The following is a 16,685-nucleotide window of genomic DNA, read 5'->3' as shown; positions in this document are numbered from 1 at the left end:
GTTTGTGCGGACCTGTTCTCCCAAACTGGTCAGCAAATGACTGTTTTCATTTTTACGTTATTATTATTATTATTTTTTTTTAACATTGATCTTAACTGATCACTGTGACTTTATTGCTTTTATCGTTATATATGCCTATGTTTGTGTACAGCACTTTGGGCTACATGACATGTATGAAAGGTGCTTTATAAATACTTACTTACTTACTTACTTACTTACTTACTTACTTACTTACTTACTTACTTACTTACTTACTTACTTACTTACTTACTTACTTACTTACTTACTTACTTACTTACTTACTTACTTACTTACTTACTTACTTACTTACTTACTTACTTACTTACTTACTTACATGAGCTTCACCCACCATGGCAACACAGCAGTGGCTAACGTACTAATTAACACAGTAGCTAAGCTTATACAACTTTCCGTTTACTGATAAACCAAAGAAACAGGTTTTGTACACTGTCAATAACATAAGACCTCATACAATCAAATGATCAATTAGCTTACCTGAAAATCTGAATAAAAAACATTTTAGTTGTGATGGAAAAAAAATCTCTTCTTACAATGGCTGACTTGCAACAACTGAGAGTATGTTGGATGCCCTGCCCTAGTCCCTCTTGGGAGCTTCAAAATTAAGACACCACTGCCATCTACCGGCGTAAAATGGAATAACATGTCAGGTAAGTAGCATTACTGGTAAACTGTATGAACAAACCATTAATTATGTCAAACATGTATACAAAAACATATAATGGGGGGGTCAATAATTAACATTTACATAAAACGGTTTCCAAATATGAAAACGGTGGCCAAATATGATCCCTGGTACCATATACCACCCTGTATGCATTGATTGATTGATTGATTGAAAAGTTTATTAACAGATTGCAGAATGGGTACAGTACAGTACAGCTCAATACAAACAATTGTTAAGAGGATGCAGACCTGAGAAAGACTTTCGTCTTGTTTCCATCAGGGTCCCCCATTTTCAATTGATCATATGACACACACGACATACAGTATAGACAGTACTGCTACATCTATACATTTATGACATACCAGATTTTCAAATACAGTACTGTTTGTGATACTAAAAAAATCCAGAAAAAGAGTGTATATACATTTGACATAGAAACTGTGCATTGGAGGAGGTTGGGTAGGTGGGGTGGGGCTGTACATTGGAGGTGGGGGGGGGGGGGGTTGGGTAGGGGGGGGACACTGTACATTGGAATACTGACATACATTTGACATAGAAACTGTACATTGGAGGAGGTTGGGTAGGTGGGGTGGGGTTGGGTGGGGCTGTACATTGGAGGTGGGGGGGGGGGGGGGGGGGTTGGGTACGTTGGAATACTGACAAAGCCATGCTTGGTCTTTTTTGTACAACTGGGTTAGGACATTTGTAGGGGCCAGTTTTGAATTGCAGTCTCCCGTAGGTGTTCTTTGAGAGTGTTTTTGAAGGTGGGTAGTGATTCACATTCCTTTACAGCTTTGGGTAGGGCGTTCCACATTGTTGTGGCATAATTGTGAAACGTGTTTAGTCCCTTGTTTGAGCCGAATCTGGGTTTTACATGATTTGTGGAGCTCCCTCTGGTGTTGTGATCGTGGTATTCACTGACCTTTGGGAAGTATTTTGACATGTACATGGGTACCTTGGTCGTGTAGTGTATCTTGTAGACCAGGCCCATTGCAAGTTGCTGTACTCTGTCGTCTACTCTAAGCCATCCTAGGTTGGCAAAGTGTGCAGGGGTGAGGTGGGTTCTAGGAGTCAGGTCAAGCAGTAGTCTGACTAGTTTGTTTTGAGATGTTTGTAATTTGGTTTTTAGTGCCTTTGAGGTGCTTTGGTACCATGAGGTGCAAGCATAGTCGTAGTACCCTTGAATGAGTGCTCCTGCCAGAGTCTTCAGGGTATTCTTGTTTACCAGAGAGGAGATCCGGTACAAGAATCGAGTTCGTTGATTGCCTTTTTTTATTACATTGGATGCCATTTTGTCACAGGAAAGATTAGCCTCTAGGATGGAACCCAGGTAGGTAATTTCATCTTTCCTTGTGACAATATTGTCACCCACTGTAACTGAGAAGCCGTCGGTCTTGCTGAGTTTGTTATTTGAACCGAAGAGAATGGACTCTGTTTTGCCCATGTGTAATGATAGTTTGTTGTCGGCGAGCCATATGCAGATTTTGCCTAGTTCCGAGCTGAGGGTTTTTTCAACCTGTAACTTGTTCTTGTCAGAGACCAGCAGGGCTGAGTCGTCCGCAAGTTGACGCAGCGGTTTGCGATGCTGGCCCCGGTGCGGACGCCCGGGGTTCGACTCCCACTCAAGGGTGTAAAGTACTTGAGTAATTATACTTTGTTGCAATACTTAAGTACTGTTTTGGGGGATTTGTAATTTACTCAAGTATTATTAGGTTAGTATACTTGTACTTTTACTCAATTACATTTCAGAGAAAAAATATCTACTTTTTAGTTCTTACATTTAAAATGCAGACCTACAAAGTACAAATCTCGCAGGTCTAACAATTTTCATTCGTATATTTGTTTCTCTGGCCGAACTAACGCTAACGTTATTAATCCTGCGGCCGCTCTTTATTTAAAAACAGCCAGGTTCCGGTTCCGGGTCGAGGATGGAGTAGTCGCTCATTGCCACGATGTGACTCCCGTATTTTTATATTTAGTCCTAAAAGCCTCTTTTTATATTTTCAACTCGGTTAAACCTTTTTGTAAAAACAGCCAATCAAATCCCCATCAATGGAAAATTAACCCGCCCATACCCATGCTGATTGGTCCTTGTGCAAGACTAGAAAGTGGGGATCTTTGATTAAACACCTGCTATCAGAAGAATAGACAGTCAGAAAAAAGGTTTTTACTTTTGCTTTTTAGTACTTAAGTACATTTAAAAGTAGAAACTTTTTTACTTTTACTCAAGTGTGTTTTTAGCCAGATACTTTTACTTGAGTACGATTTTGAGACGGTACCCATACTTTCACTTAAGTATAATTTCTGGGTACTTTTTACACCCCTGCCTGTATGATATCGTATGTATACTATCCTCTATGTATACTACCCTATGTATACAACCCTGTATGTATACTGTACTACTGTGTATGTATTTGATTTGATTGAAGTTTATTTCAAATATGCAACAACCACAATCAACAAGTACAGATATAGCCTTAAGCCATTCAAATATATAATGTATAAAAGAAACACAAAAGTCTAACTCAATTTTGTCATTACATATTTGAAAAGGAGTGGGAAGAAGTATACACTTATTTAATCCCACCCATTTTTACTCAAATCATAATTGACTAATTTAGAACTACCTGCTCCCTTTATGGTCAGACTTGGTTAACAATTTTTTTTGATTAATTCCTTATTATTTGCCATTTTGATGAACAAAACTATAGTTCCTCTAGCCATTTTAAATACATATATACAACTACATACATACATATGCTTATGCACATATATACATACATATGCACATACATACACATACACACAACCAGATATCAAACCCCTTCTTCATCTCTGTATCTCTGGAAAACCATTTGACTATATTTTATTTTAAACTGTTTTATGTTTTGACATTGCTTTAACTCCAGAAACAGACCGTTTCATAATTGTACTCTGCAAATTGAAATACAAAGACTTTTCATGGTCGTTGGAATACTGTATCTTATAAAAATAAAATATTCCCCATACATTTTAACCTATTTGATTATTTTTGGCTTTATATATTATTTGTGCAGTTTGATACAGTACAATATCAGTAAATCTTAATCATTTTGACTATAAGAATAGTGAATGAGTATGGTCCAGATATCCAATCTTGTGAATGATGAACACAGCTCTTTTCTGGAGGATAGTTAATGGGTATAATGAGCATTTGTAATTTTTTCCCCAGACTTCAACACAGTAGGTTAAATATGGTAAAATTAGTGAACAGTAGAGAATGTGGAGTGATTTGTAATCCAGGACCTGCTTTGCTTTGTTTATTACTGAAATTATCCTTGCCTTTGGTTTGAACATGTCAGGCGTGACACCAAGAAATGTTATTTCAGAAACTCTTTCAATATCCACCCCATCTATTTTGATCTGTACACATATCCTTCCTACAATTTCCAAACAGCATTATTTTGGTCTTGGATAATTAATGACAATTTGTTGTAATCAAACCTAATTTTAAGTTTAATAATTTCCTTTGTAATGTCCTCTTTTTGTATGTATAGCCATTGTATTACACTGTATACTACCTTATATGTATACTACCCTGCATGTAAAGGGAATGTCTCATGGAGGATGATTAGTGAAAATCAATGGAATGGATTTGACTGTTTTCTTTTTACAGATGTTTGCTAAATGAAGACACAAGGCTTTGTCTTGACTTTTAAGGTGGAAATTATGATTAAGTTACTGTCAAGGATATTCTCTCTCTCTCTCTCTCTTTCTCTATCACACACACACATTCGTGCTAGCATCCCTCGCTCCCTGACCGTCCTCCCTGTGTGTGTGTGTGTGCGTGTGCGTGTGCGTGTGCGTGTGCGTGTGCGTGTGCGTGTGTGTGTGTGTGTGTCCAGGTGTCTCTTTGTGTGTCCAGTGGTGTGTTTGGTGTGGAGAGTCCAGGTGAAGGAGTGGTCACAGGTGATAACCGTAAACCTCCCCTTCCTCATTCTGACACATCAACTGTTCTCTCTTCCTCTTCCTCATTCTGACACAGCAGTTGTTATCTCCTCCTCTTCCTCATTCTGACACTGTTCTCTCCTCTGGTTATGTGTAATGAGTGTACTGTAGGAGGGCTGTTCGACTGAGTGTAGAAGGGCTGTTCGACTGAGTGTAGGAGGGCTGTAGAACTGAATGTAGGAGGGCTGTTCAACTGAGTGTAGGAGGGCTGTAGCACTGAGTCTAGGAGGGCTGTAGAACTGAGTGTAGGAGGGCTGTGGCACTGAGTCTAGGAGGGCTGTAGAACTGAGTGTAGGAGGGCTGTAGCACTGAGTGTAGGAGGGCTGTTGGACTGAGTGTATGAGGGCTGTAGGACTGAGTGTAGGAGGGCTGTTCGACTGAGTGTAGGAGGGCTGTAGCACTGAGTGTAGGAGGGCTGTAGGACTGAGTGTAGGAGGGCTGTAGGACTGAGTGTAGGAGGGCTGTTGGACTGAGTGTAGGAGGGCTGTAGGACTGAGTGTATGAGGGCTGTTCGACTGAGTGTAGGAGGGCTGTAGGACTGAGTGTAGGAGGGCTGTAGGACTGAGTGTATGAGGGCTGTTAGACTGAGTGTAGGAGGGCTGTAGGACTGAGTGTATGAGGGCTGTTCGACTGAGTGTAGGAGGGCTGTAGGACTGAGTGTATGAGGGCTGTTAGACTGAGTGTAGGAGGGCTGTAGGACTGAGTGTAGGAGGGCAGTTGGACTGAATGTAGGAGGGCTGTAGGACTGAGGGCTAGATCCACACAGAATGGATTGCACAGAGCAAGTTGCACCCATTGTACCCATTCTGCAATCTGTTACTAAAGTTTTCATTCAATCAATCACCGTGCAGATTGATTGATTGAATGAAAGTTTTATTAACAGATTGCAGAATGGGTACAATACAGTATGGCTCAATACACACAATTGTTAAGGGGATGCAGACCAGAGAAAGACTTTCGTCTTGTTTACATCAGGGTCCCCCATTTTCAATTCATAATGAATTGTAAGTAAGGGTGCAACTTGCTCCGTGCAATCCATTCTTTGTGGATCTAGAGGAGGGCTGTAGGACTGAGTGTATGAGGGCTGTTAGACTGAGTGTAGGAGGGCTGTAGGACTGAGTAAGGGAGAGCAGAAGAGAAGGGCTGAGTTTTCCCCCCCTACGATGGTCGTGACATTTACTGTGAATAGGGTAAACTGTGGATGTTTAATGACTGAAACAGGGGATGGTTAATGACTGAAACAGGTTATATTAGGAATGTTTAATGACAGAAACAGGTTATACTGGGAATGTTTAATGACAGAAACAGGTTATACTGGGGATGTTTAATGACAGTGAAACGGGTACAACAGAGGATGTTTAATGACTGTCTGTGAACAGGTTTGACTGGGTATGTTTAATGACTGAAACAGGTTTAACCGGTGATATTTAATGAAGTGTGAAGATAATGATTGGTTATTTCTCTTTCTAATAAAAGGTAATGGTGAGAAGGAGTTGATCCTGAAGCACAACAGCCTTGCGGAGCTCAACGCCCTGCTAGCTAGAGTCACCTACACAAGCACCATCTACAGAATACACACTGGAGACCTGGGTACGACTTAGTAGTTGAAATCTGTAATATCTACAAAGTACATACTGGAGACCTTGGTATGACATAGGGGCGAATTCACAAAGAATGGATTGTGCGGCTCTAACAACACCCTTAACTATGCGCGTGACTAGCGAGCGCTATCTGTGTGTTCGATCACACCGCGCGTTCTGATGTGAGCCCGATTGTACGCAGCCTCTCCAACGTTGGCAGGATTACGCATGGGAGTCATCAACCATGGATGGCTGGAGTCAGGGCCACCTCAGGGGGTGTGCGAGCAGTGCGGTCGCACAGGGCCTCGCGGGAAGGGGGGCCTCGCAAAAAAAAAAAAAAAAAATAAAAAATTTTTTTTTTTATTTATTTTTTTTTTTTTTTCCGAGGCCCCCCTTCCCGCGAGGCCCTTTTTCATCACAGACCTAAAATCTAGTTCTGCTTATATGCTTATATATTTCACATTAGACATGTTTGTAGAATGTGTCTGACTTGTTCCTGGGTCTGCAGTGACTCACTATTGGAGCTCTGGGGCTCTGCAGCAGACATACTATTGGTTTCAACGAAGGGAGTGGTTAAGTTACATCATGTGTAGTACGCCGGCGTGAGTCAGCTGCGTTTGACTATTTCGCGCGTGCAGCTTTTGACTATTATGCTTAGTTATGCCAGCCAAGACGAAGAGGTCGGTCATTATCAATATCAGTCGGTCGGTCACCAAGGAACGTTGACGAAAGGCCTCTCGCTGGCGGGACAAATGGCCGGAGCCTTGTCATGATGCAGTCGGGATATAGCCATGATGATGTCGGCTAGTAGCTAGCTTAGCTAAAGGCTAACTAGCGTTAGCTAACCTAGAGACAACGCATGCAGCCAAGATGAAGAGGATGGTCGTTTGGCAGATGAACTTCGTCAACTCCACGCGGTTGTCTCCATCCTCTTGGACGTTTGGTGAGTTTTTAACCTATTCTATTAACTCTATTCCCGCCGTGGACATCTCTCTCTCTCTCTCTCTCTGGAGCTAAACTGGCCGACTAGCTGTTGTAGTACTACTAGTAGCTAACGGTGTGTGGCCTGGTGTCAGCACCTGTATGTAGCCGCATAGCTTGCTTCTGCGTTAGCTAATGGTTAGCGATAGCCTGGTTGAGCTAACTGTTAGCCAGTTAGCTGTTTAGCTATGACGTTAGCTGCCGGCTGCGCTCGGCTGGGAACGTTCGTTTGATGCTATCAGTTAGCCTTGAGTTAGCTGTTAGCTTGTGCTACGACCATTGACATTAGCCGTAGATGTAGTCGGGCCTGCACCATGACAAGGCTCTGGCCATAGCTTATTTTTGTCCCGACAGCGAGAGGCCTTTCGTCAACGTGGAGACCTGTGTTGCGGCCTTTCGCCCTGCGTTCCTTGGTGCAGGTAAGATTAATGAAAATGTCATGACATTACCCCACTCTTCCTTCCTTCCCCTCCCGAATGTTTTGTTAATAACGATGTTTTTTTCCAGGCAAAACATATGTTACTTCACAACATTTGGAGATACGACATGTGCTGTGTGTGAATTCATTGTCTTGGTCGTTTGTGTAGCTTGGGTAGCGTTGGGCCGTTGGCCAAAGCTGTGTGTGGCCTGGTGTCAGTAGCCTACCTGGCTAGCCTTTAGCTGTCGGCCATTGGCTCCTTGCTGCTTTGTTTTTTCTGGTATAGACCCTCTTCTCTTTGGATTTAAGTGTTGATCTTTGTCCTTTTGGATCTATGTATATTCATGTTGCCTTTGTGAAGTTATCTTTTCCTTCTGTTTTGTTCTTTCATTAAAAGTTGAATATCCTTTAGGGGGTCATCTTTGCTTATCTCTCTCATACATGCTCTCTCTCTAACACACATGCTCTCTCTCTCTCTCTCTCTCTTTCTAACACACACAGTCTGCCTATGGCGGCCTTTCTCGATGGCTAGGCTGTGCTCGCTGAGTCTGTACCTAGTCAAGGATCTTCAGTCACAGTGCTCAGGTATTCTGCCACTGTGTACTCTCTGTTTAGGGCCAAATAGCATTTCAATTTCTTTCCAATGTGTCTCTCTCTCTGTACACTGTATATTGACTGTAGAACGGTAGCTCTCTCTCGCTCTCTCTTGCTATATGTTGACTGTATCATGCCCAGCCTCGGGCAGCGCTATTATTTACGAATATGTTGACTGTATTAAAAAAAATATATATATACATATATATATATATATATATATATATATTAATTTATTTTTTTTCCTTTTGGGGGGGGGGGGGGGGGTTCGCGTTTAAATCTCGCACAGGGCCTCGCATTTCTCCCAGGCGGCCCTGGCTGGAGTTGGTAGCCGCCGTCACCTATACAAAAGCACATACTTTTCCCCTACACATTTGCAATGAATATTACAGCACAAATGTTTGTCATCCATGTCTTGCATCATTCCGCTGCTGTTCCAAAAATGTTTGCTGTCGTGCACAGACCCAGGGAATTTGGCAAACACATTCGTTATTATATTATTGGCGTTGCACACTACCTGATTGATTGATTGATTTTATTGTGGATTAGAGACATCATCCAAGGGATAAAAACATGATAAAATGCAAGAACTTATTTCCATCATGGTCCCTGGTATTAAAAAACAGGACATACATCAACATAAAACAACATCATAAAAACATCAACATAAAAACAACATCATCATCATAAAACATTAAGATACAATATGCATACAGTTGAAGATAAAAGAATAATAAATAAAAATGCTACCCTCTCTTTCCTATGCCGATAGCCATGATCGTACATGCTTTTTGAAGCCAGTTAACCCGGGGGCCTGTTTAATGCTGCTGGGCAGGCTGTTCCACAGTACTGCTGCTGAGTAAAGGAAGGTCTGCTGGCCGTAGGAAATGAGTCTAAATCTAAATGGAACTATGTTTGTGTCTCTACCTCTGGTTTCATGGCTATGGTTGTTCCTTACATACTGAAAGTAATCTTGAAGGTAGCTTGGCACCTCCCCTTTATAAACTCTATAGGCATAGCTTCATCATTGATACTCCTTTTTCCACCCTGAGCCACCCCAGGCTGTTGAAGTGGGGCTGGAGGTGAGTACGAGTGGGGAGCTGCAGGAGTGCAGGACTATCCTAACTAGCTTGTTCTGGGCAGTTTGAAGTCTAGTTCTCAAGTTGCTGGGGGCACTGTCATACCAGGACAAGCAAGCATAGTCAAAATGACACTGAACCAGTGCCCCTGCAAGTGCTCTAAGAGCTTTCCTGTCTAGGTATTTTGAGTTTCTAGCTAGGAATTTTATTCTGTTGTTGACCTTGGCTATTACTTTTTTCGCCATGCTTTCCCCTGAGAGTGTGTTTTCTAAAGTACACCCTAGATACACCACTGATTTGGTACTGGTGACCATTGAGCTACCTAACTGTATTTTGAAACATTCCTGTGTTTTCTGTTTCCTAGTGGTAGTAAATAAAATGGATTCTGTTTTACCTAAATGGAGAGACAGCCGGTTTTCTGACAGCCACTGACTGACATTCCATGCTAAGTCTGCTTTCAATATCCGTTTTGCTTTTATTTGACACCATGAGAGCCAAATCATCCGCGTAGAGCAGGAGATCACATGAGCAGGCTGACTGCATGTAATTTATATAAAGGAGGAAGAACAAGGGCCCCAGCACACTTCCCTGAGGGACCCCGCAGTCCACCGTCCTCAGATCTGAAAGGACCCCTCCCACCTCTACACGTTGTTCCCTTCCCCTCAAGTATGAGCTGGCCCAGTTTGTGGCCATATCATTAAAAATCGCTGTCAGGGACGCGGGAACTCATTCTGACTTAGGGGTGCGGGGGTGCGGGGGGTGTGGTCGAGTCAGAGATAAATAATAATAATACCGTCATATTAAATGCATGCGCGAAGCAGAAGACGATTTATTGCAAGCGGCAACAACAAGCATACATCACCAGCCTACCCCACCTGTTGCGCCCCCGTACCAGAACGCTACGACGGACGGGGACGTCTCTAAATGTCGTGCCTTTATTTTTCAATGTTCACTATTCGGACAACAGCCGCACACTTCCAAAGTGATTATACATCTAAAATCGCTTACCTGCTCAAGGGTCCTGCGTTAGAATGGGTGACAGGCAGCTCTCCACTTCAGTCAGTCCTTTATCCATTTTGTCCAGTCTTCTGCCTTGAAGGTGAATTTCTCTGGCGGGGGAACTTGAAACTGACTCATACTTTCGCTTTCACGCCGTTAGCGCTAGCTACCCTGCTGTCTCTAAACTCAAACTCAAACTAGTACTAACGTTACTGTAGCAGCCTACTCTAAAGTCTATACCAACGGATTTCCAGTTCCGCGTTGACGCTTCCAGGCCGCGTCTATTCGAATCCCAACCGGTTCATGTGTCGGCTACACGCTGTTAATAACACTGCATTATCGAGACAGCGCCCCTATGAGGATCTGGCAATGAAGTAGGGTAAATCTGCAGTGCCGCTTCGCTCTTTGACATTGAGTAGCCTCGGTTACAATGGAATAAATGCCAAAACAACCTTGCAGTTGCAGTTACACTCCCATCCAGCAGGGGGTGCTGCAGCCCCTGCCGCACCCCCCCGTCCCGCGTCCCTGATCGCTGTTAACTTCCTTAAGAGGATAGTGTGGTCCACCGTGTCAAATGCCTTTTGTAGGTCTAACATCACCATGCCACATAGATTTCTTAATGTGATCTGTTAGAAACAGAAGACAGGTGTCTGTGGAGTGGGACTTTCTAAAACCTGATTGAAATTCATATAGCAAGTTATGGGATGTAATATATTGATCAATCTGTTCATATATAATCTTTTCTATGACCTTGGACATGACACATAAGATGGACACAGGCCGGTAGTTACCATGGTCCTGCTTGCTGCCTTTTTTGTAAAGTGGTATTACTCTGGCCAGCTTAAGCTCACTTGGAAACGTTCCCGATTCAATGGAAAGATTCACAATATGCGTTATACTGGGGGAAATAACCTGAGCTGCATCCCTAAGGAACATAGCGGGCATGTTGTCTACTCCTGTAGCTTTAGTAGGGTTGCGCTCCAGAAGCTTTTTAAGCACTGTCTCCTCTGTCACTTTTTTTTAAAGGAAAAGGCATTTGTCTGTACCCCCTTTTTTGCATAGTGATCCTGGATATGGGCTATTCCATATCGGTCTGTCTGAATGGGCAATTTAGCGACTAGGTTTTTGGCCACTTTTGTAAAATAGTCATTCAGGCTGTTTGCTACTTCAATTTTTTCAGATGTTGTTTTCCCATCGATCTTCAGGCTTCAGGCCTGTGTTGATTGAATACGTTTGCTTCCTATTTCTAAACATGTTCGTTTTTGCTTGGTGGTACAATTGGAACGTGCGTGCAGTCAATAGCGCCGACAACATTGGGGAAGCCGGCAATGTTAAATAACAATATTTAAATAAGATTGCATGGGATCTCTGAATAAGAATAAAATACAGTCAGGGATATAATTTATTTGTATATACATAACATAGAAAATTGTATATCCCAGACCGTATTTTATTCTTATTTTTATTCTTATTCGTGACTACCTAAATGTTTACTGTGAGCAATCTGTAGTGCTGAATTTCCCTCGGGATAAATAAAGTATTTTTATTCTATTCTATTCTATTTAAATAATAATATTTAAATAATAAATAAGATTGCATGGCTGGGTGGCTGGCTCAATATCATCCTTGATTTCATTGAGTAGATCAATTGCTTGAGCTGGCAACCTGTGTTTCCGGATGATTTCGGTCTCGCTTAAATCAAAAAGTGATGTGCTCATTAGAAATATTCTTTCACAAGCACGCCTGGCATTATGATGCCTTCACCTGGCAACCATTACTGCTGCCATGATCACCTGAGATACTGGCAATGACACCCTTTAAATCTGTACTATCTAAAAGTACAATACAAGTACAATTAATAATAACTCATATCAGAGTCTGTTTTTTAGGTATAATAACTCATATGTTTAGGTATAATAACTTATTAGTTATTATATCTAACACCAGACACTGATACAGGGTTCCCATATCTGAAATTTAAAAAACAGTCCTCTTTTCAGGGGTGGGTGGCCCCGGAACAGCTCAACAGCTCCCAGGTATGATTAGCTTGACCCAGGGCAGGTGTGGCTCCACTGCTCCCAGGTATGATTAGCTTGACCCAGAGCAGGAGTGGCTGCTCCCAGGTATGATTAGCTTGACCCAGGGCAGGTGTGAGTGCTCCCAGGTCTGATTAGCTTGACCCAGGGCAGGTGTGAGTGCTCCCAGGTCTGATTAGCTTGATCCAGGGCAGGAGTGGCTGCTCCCAGGTCTGATTAGCTTGACCCAGGGCAGGTGTGAGTGCTCCCAGGTCTGATTAGCTTGACCCAGGGCAGGTGTGAGTGCTCCCAGGTCTGATTAGCTTGACCCAGGGCAGGTGTGAGTGCTCCCAGGTCTGATTAGCTTGACCCAGGGCAGGTGTGAGTGCTCCCAGGTATGATTAGCTTGATGCAGGGCAGGTGTGGCTGCTTAAACCACAGTGATATAGGCTACATGGGTATTTCTTTATCTATAAAGCTTTTATTGAAAAGTTCTATTATACATCCTAGATTGTCCTACATCTACAGTATCGTGCTGTTTACTCTGTCCTAAGCTCACTTCCTTATTTACTCCGTCCTCAGGTCACTTCCTGTTTACTCCCTCCTCAGCTGCGTGATTACCAAACCAAGCCGCATTTCTCGGAGACGCTCTCTGACTGGCCGACGCCTGTTTCTACACTGGTTAAGCTTAGGCACTCTTTGAAGTTGGTTAAGGTTAGAGTTTGTCTTAGAGCGTGACGGCAAGCTCTTTCGACGGTTAAGCTTAGGCACTCTTTCGAAGTTGGTTAAGGTTAGAGTTTGTCTTAGAGCATGGCGATAGAACGCCAGGTAGTTTGCAGGCTGTTTGACGTGGAAAGGGGCAAAGACACAGCTCGTCACGGATTGGGCAAACACGTCAGTGGCCAATCAGAGAGCGTCAGTCAGTGCCAATAAGAGAGCGTCTGCCAGAAATGCGGCTTGGTTTGGTAATCACGCTCCTCAGCTCACTTACTCCTTGCTCTGTCCTCAGTTCACTTCCTGTTTACTCCACCCTCAGCTCACTTCCTGTTTACTCTGGCCTCAGATCTTTCCTGTTTATTACCTCCTCAGGTAACTTCCTGTTTGCGCTGTCCTCAATTCACTCCCTGTTTACTTTTTCCTCAGCTCACTTCCTGTTTGAGAACTACGAGGCTGTCTTCCCCATCGTAATCCAGCAGCCGTCCCTACCTGTTCTCTACGATATAGGAAAAGGTCTGTCTGTCTGTTCTCTACGATATAGGAAAAGGTCTGTCTGTCTGTCTGTCTGTCTGTCTGTCTGTCTGTCTGTCTGTCTGTCTGTCTGTCTGTCTGTCTGTCTGTCTGTCTGTCTGTCTGTCTGTCTGTCTGTCTGTCTGTGTGTCTGTCTGTCTGTCTGTCTGTCTGTATGTCTGTATGTCTGTCTGTCTGTCTGTCTGTCTGTCTGTCTGTCTGTCTGTCTGTCTGTCTGTCTGTCTGTCTGTCTGTCTGTCTGTCTGTCCTCTACGATATAGGAAACGTCTGTCTGTCTGTCGTCTACAATATAGAAAAAGTTCTGTATGTCCGTCTGTCTGTCCTCTACAATACAGAGAAAGGTCAGTCTGTCTGTCTATCCTCTACAATACAGGAAAAGGTCTGTCTGCCTGTCTCTCTGGCCTCTACCTTAAAGGTTAGAAAAGCAGGTTTGTGACTGGAAGGTCGCCGGTTCAATCCCATGGACGGGCAGGAAAAATCTGTCTGGGGAAGTGACTGCTCCAGTGGAGCTGCTCAGTGGCCAACAGTGTCAGACTTGTAGTTGTACTGGGCATCTCCCAGGTGTGAATGGAACTGTATCAACCTACCATGGTAAATAAAGGTTAAAAACGGAACCTACTCAGGTAAATAAAGGTTAAAAACAGAACCTACCCAGGTAAATAAAGGTTAAAAACAGAACCTACCATGGTAAATAAATGTTAAAAACAGAACCTACCATGGTAAATAAAGGTTAAAAACAGAACCTACCCTGGTAAATAAAGGTTAAAAAGATAACCTACCCAGGTAAATAAAGGTTAAAAACATAACATACCCTTGTAAATATAGGTTAAAAACAGAACCTACCCTGGTAAATAAAGGTTAAAAACAGAACTAAATAAAGGTTAAAAACAGAACCTACCCTGGTAAATAAAGGTTCTCCATTACTAACTTTACATTTAGTTTAATAATATCAACGTTGTTGACTGTTATGATTTAATTACCCTTTAAATGTGTTTACTTAAGTATACTTCTTGTGTACATATTATATTAATATTCAAACAATATATATATTTTAATCAACACAACTCTCTCTCTCTCTCTCTCTCTCTCTCTCTCTCTCTCTCTCTCTCTCTCTCTCTCTCTCTCTCTCTCTCTCTCTCTCTCTCTCTCTCTCTCTCTCTCTCTCTCTCTCTCTCAGACATAAACTCCCAGGTGACCATAACCACCAAGACGTTTCTTCGGTACAAAAAGCTGAATGTGTTGATTCAAAGCATACGGCGTTTCTATGAACACATTAAGATCATCATAGCAGATGACAGCTTTCAGCCACAAAACGTATCTGGCAAGAATGTAGAGAGGTACATCATGCCACCAGCAAAGGTAGATATGAGTTCCTCTATTCTATTATGTTATAAGAGTGAGACAGTAGTTAAGTATTGAAGAGAGGACGCTGGCGTGTTTATCGCCGCTTCTCACTCTGTGGAAAAGTCTGTTTTTCTGTGTGTAATAAATCCCTACTTTTACTGCAAGTAGCAAGGATTCATTATCTAATCTTATCTAATCGTAACAATAATCCTTGAATCTGCTAACAGTCTGAAGATCGCACTATTTTGACTGGAGTACTCACCCAACTCTTAGCTGCCCGGTCAGCTGTTAGCCCTATAGCTCTGCTGCTACTGTAGCTTGCTTGCTAACAAGCTAACCACCTCCGGTGCTTGCGGTCTTCTGAGGACATCCAAAGCTCCTTGACTCGCCTGATCGGATGCCACGCCATCGGGACTTCCCACAACTCATCTCCCTGGGCTGCCTTTCACTCCTGGCTATACTGCTAGCTGCAACTGTCATTAAGACTCTGAGGCTCCTTTGTCGCCCTCATTACGTGCACAGAGCCTCCCGATGCAAGTTTGTCTACTATTCAAACCATCCAATTCCCTCCGTGTTGTCTGACAGGCGCTCCAACAGTGTGCAGCTGCGACATCATCACAACAAACCACACGTTTGTCCAATCTGCTGCCTCTGGTTTGGGTTGACATCCCTCCATCTCTGTCTGCCCCAGCTTCCATCAACAATGCAACATTCAGCGGTCGGGTGGCGTAGCGGAGATTGCGTTCGTCACCAACACCGGAGACGCTGGATTCGCCTGTTCGAATCCAGCTCACAGCTCCGGCGTTGTCACCAGCTTGGCTGGCCGTTCACACTAATACAATTGGCTGTATTAGAGGGTGGGAAAGCTGGCGGGGTGGGTCCGGGTCGTTGTAAACAGCGACTCCTACAGTTCGGTCGGGGCGCCTGCTCAGCGTGGATAAGATCTAAGGGGGGTAGTGTGATCCTTCCACACGTTACACCCGCTCAGTGAGAATCCGCGCTGCCAGGTGAAAAGAAGCGGTTGATTGGCTAGACGTGTGTCGGAGGAAGCACGTGATAGCCTCCACTCTCCCAGACCGACTGTGGGGGGTAAGTGCGCAGCGACCAGGAAGGGGATTGGGAATTGGCATTACGACTAACATTGGGATGGGAGAAAATCGGAGGAAAAAGGAGGGGGAAAAAGATCAAAAATAAAATAAAATAAAACAATGCAACATTCAGGCGCGGCTGGGTAGCGCAGCGGACTAAGCGCCTGCCTACCATCGCAGAGACACTGGTATCGAATTAAAAGGATAAAGATATTAATCTCTTGGATCTTCCACTTATAATGTAAATTAACCCTGGGTTCTTTTAATTGAATGTCGGCGTGGTGAACAGAAATGAGACGAGTCAGATGGCAGTCAGCAGTTTTACTGAACTCTCACAGCACGAATAGATCACAATCCGGACCACGCAATGCATGCACCTCCACACACGGAGCGAGCAGTTGCCAAGTGGTGGTCGCGATAATACATCGTCACATCATTTATACATTTGTCATTGGCCACCCCTCCTCCTGGCTTAATGATTGATAGTTGTCATCGTCATAGCCTGAGGACAAAGGGACTTAAGGCGGGAAGAGAGGTAGAGGGAGGGGCACCCCCAGTACGTGCCTTTCATTAAGGGTGGGGGCCGAACGATAATTGGTCCCTTGGGTCCCCCGCATTTGGGCGGTTGTGTATCTGTGTGTATATG

General features: G+C 43.4%; 1 protein-coding gene across 1 annotated transcript in view; it reads left to right on the top strand.

The window, feature by feature from the left end:
• The window catches only part of LOC311228152 (beta-1,4 N-acetylgalactosaminyltransferase 2-like), a gene marked incomplete at both ends in the record, with an annotated part of 111,502 nt that overhangs the window by 51,435 nt on the left and 43,382 nt on the right, over positions 1-16,685 (top strand). The window contains 3 exons of the mRNA XM_084314065.1: positions 6,170-6,283; positions 13,503-13,589; positions 14,785-14,966. Of these exons, the coding sequence (XP_084170191.1) occupies positions 6,170-6,283; positions 13,503-13,589; positions 14,785-14,966 (383 nt within the window). The remainder of the gene's footprint in view (positions 1-6,169; positions 6,284-13,502; positions 13,590-14,784; positions 14,967-16,685) is intronic.

The sequence above is a fragment of the Notolepis coatsorum genome (genome assembly GCF_963971535.1).
Source record: "Notolepis coatsorum genome assembly, chromosome: 5".
NCBI lineage: Eukaryota > Metazoa > Chordata > Actinopteri > Aulopiformes > Paralepididae > Notolepis > Notolepis coatsorum.
Note: the sequence above shows the minus strand (reverse complement) of the source record. Positions and strands in the feature narration are given on the sequence as shown.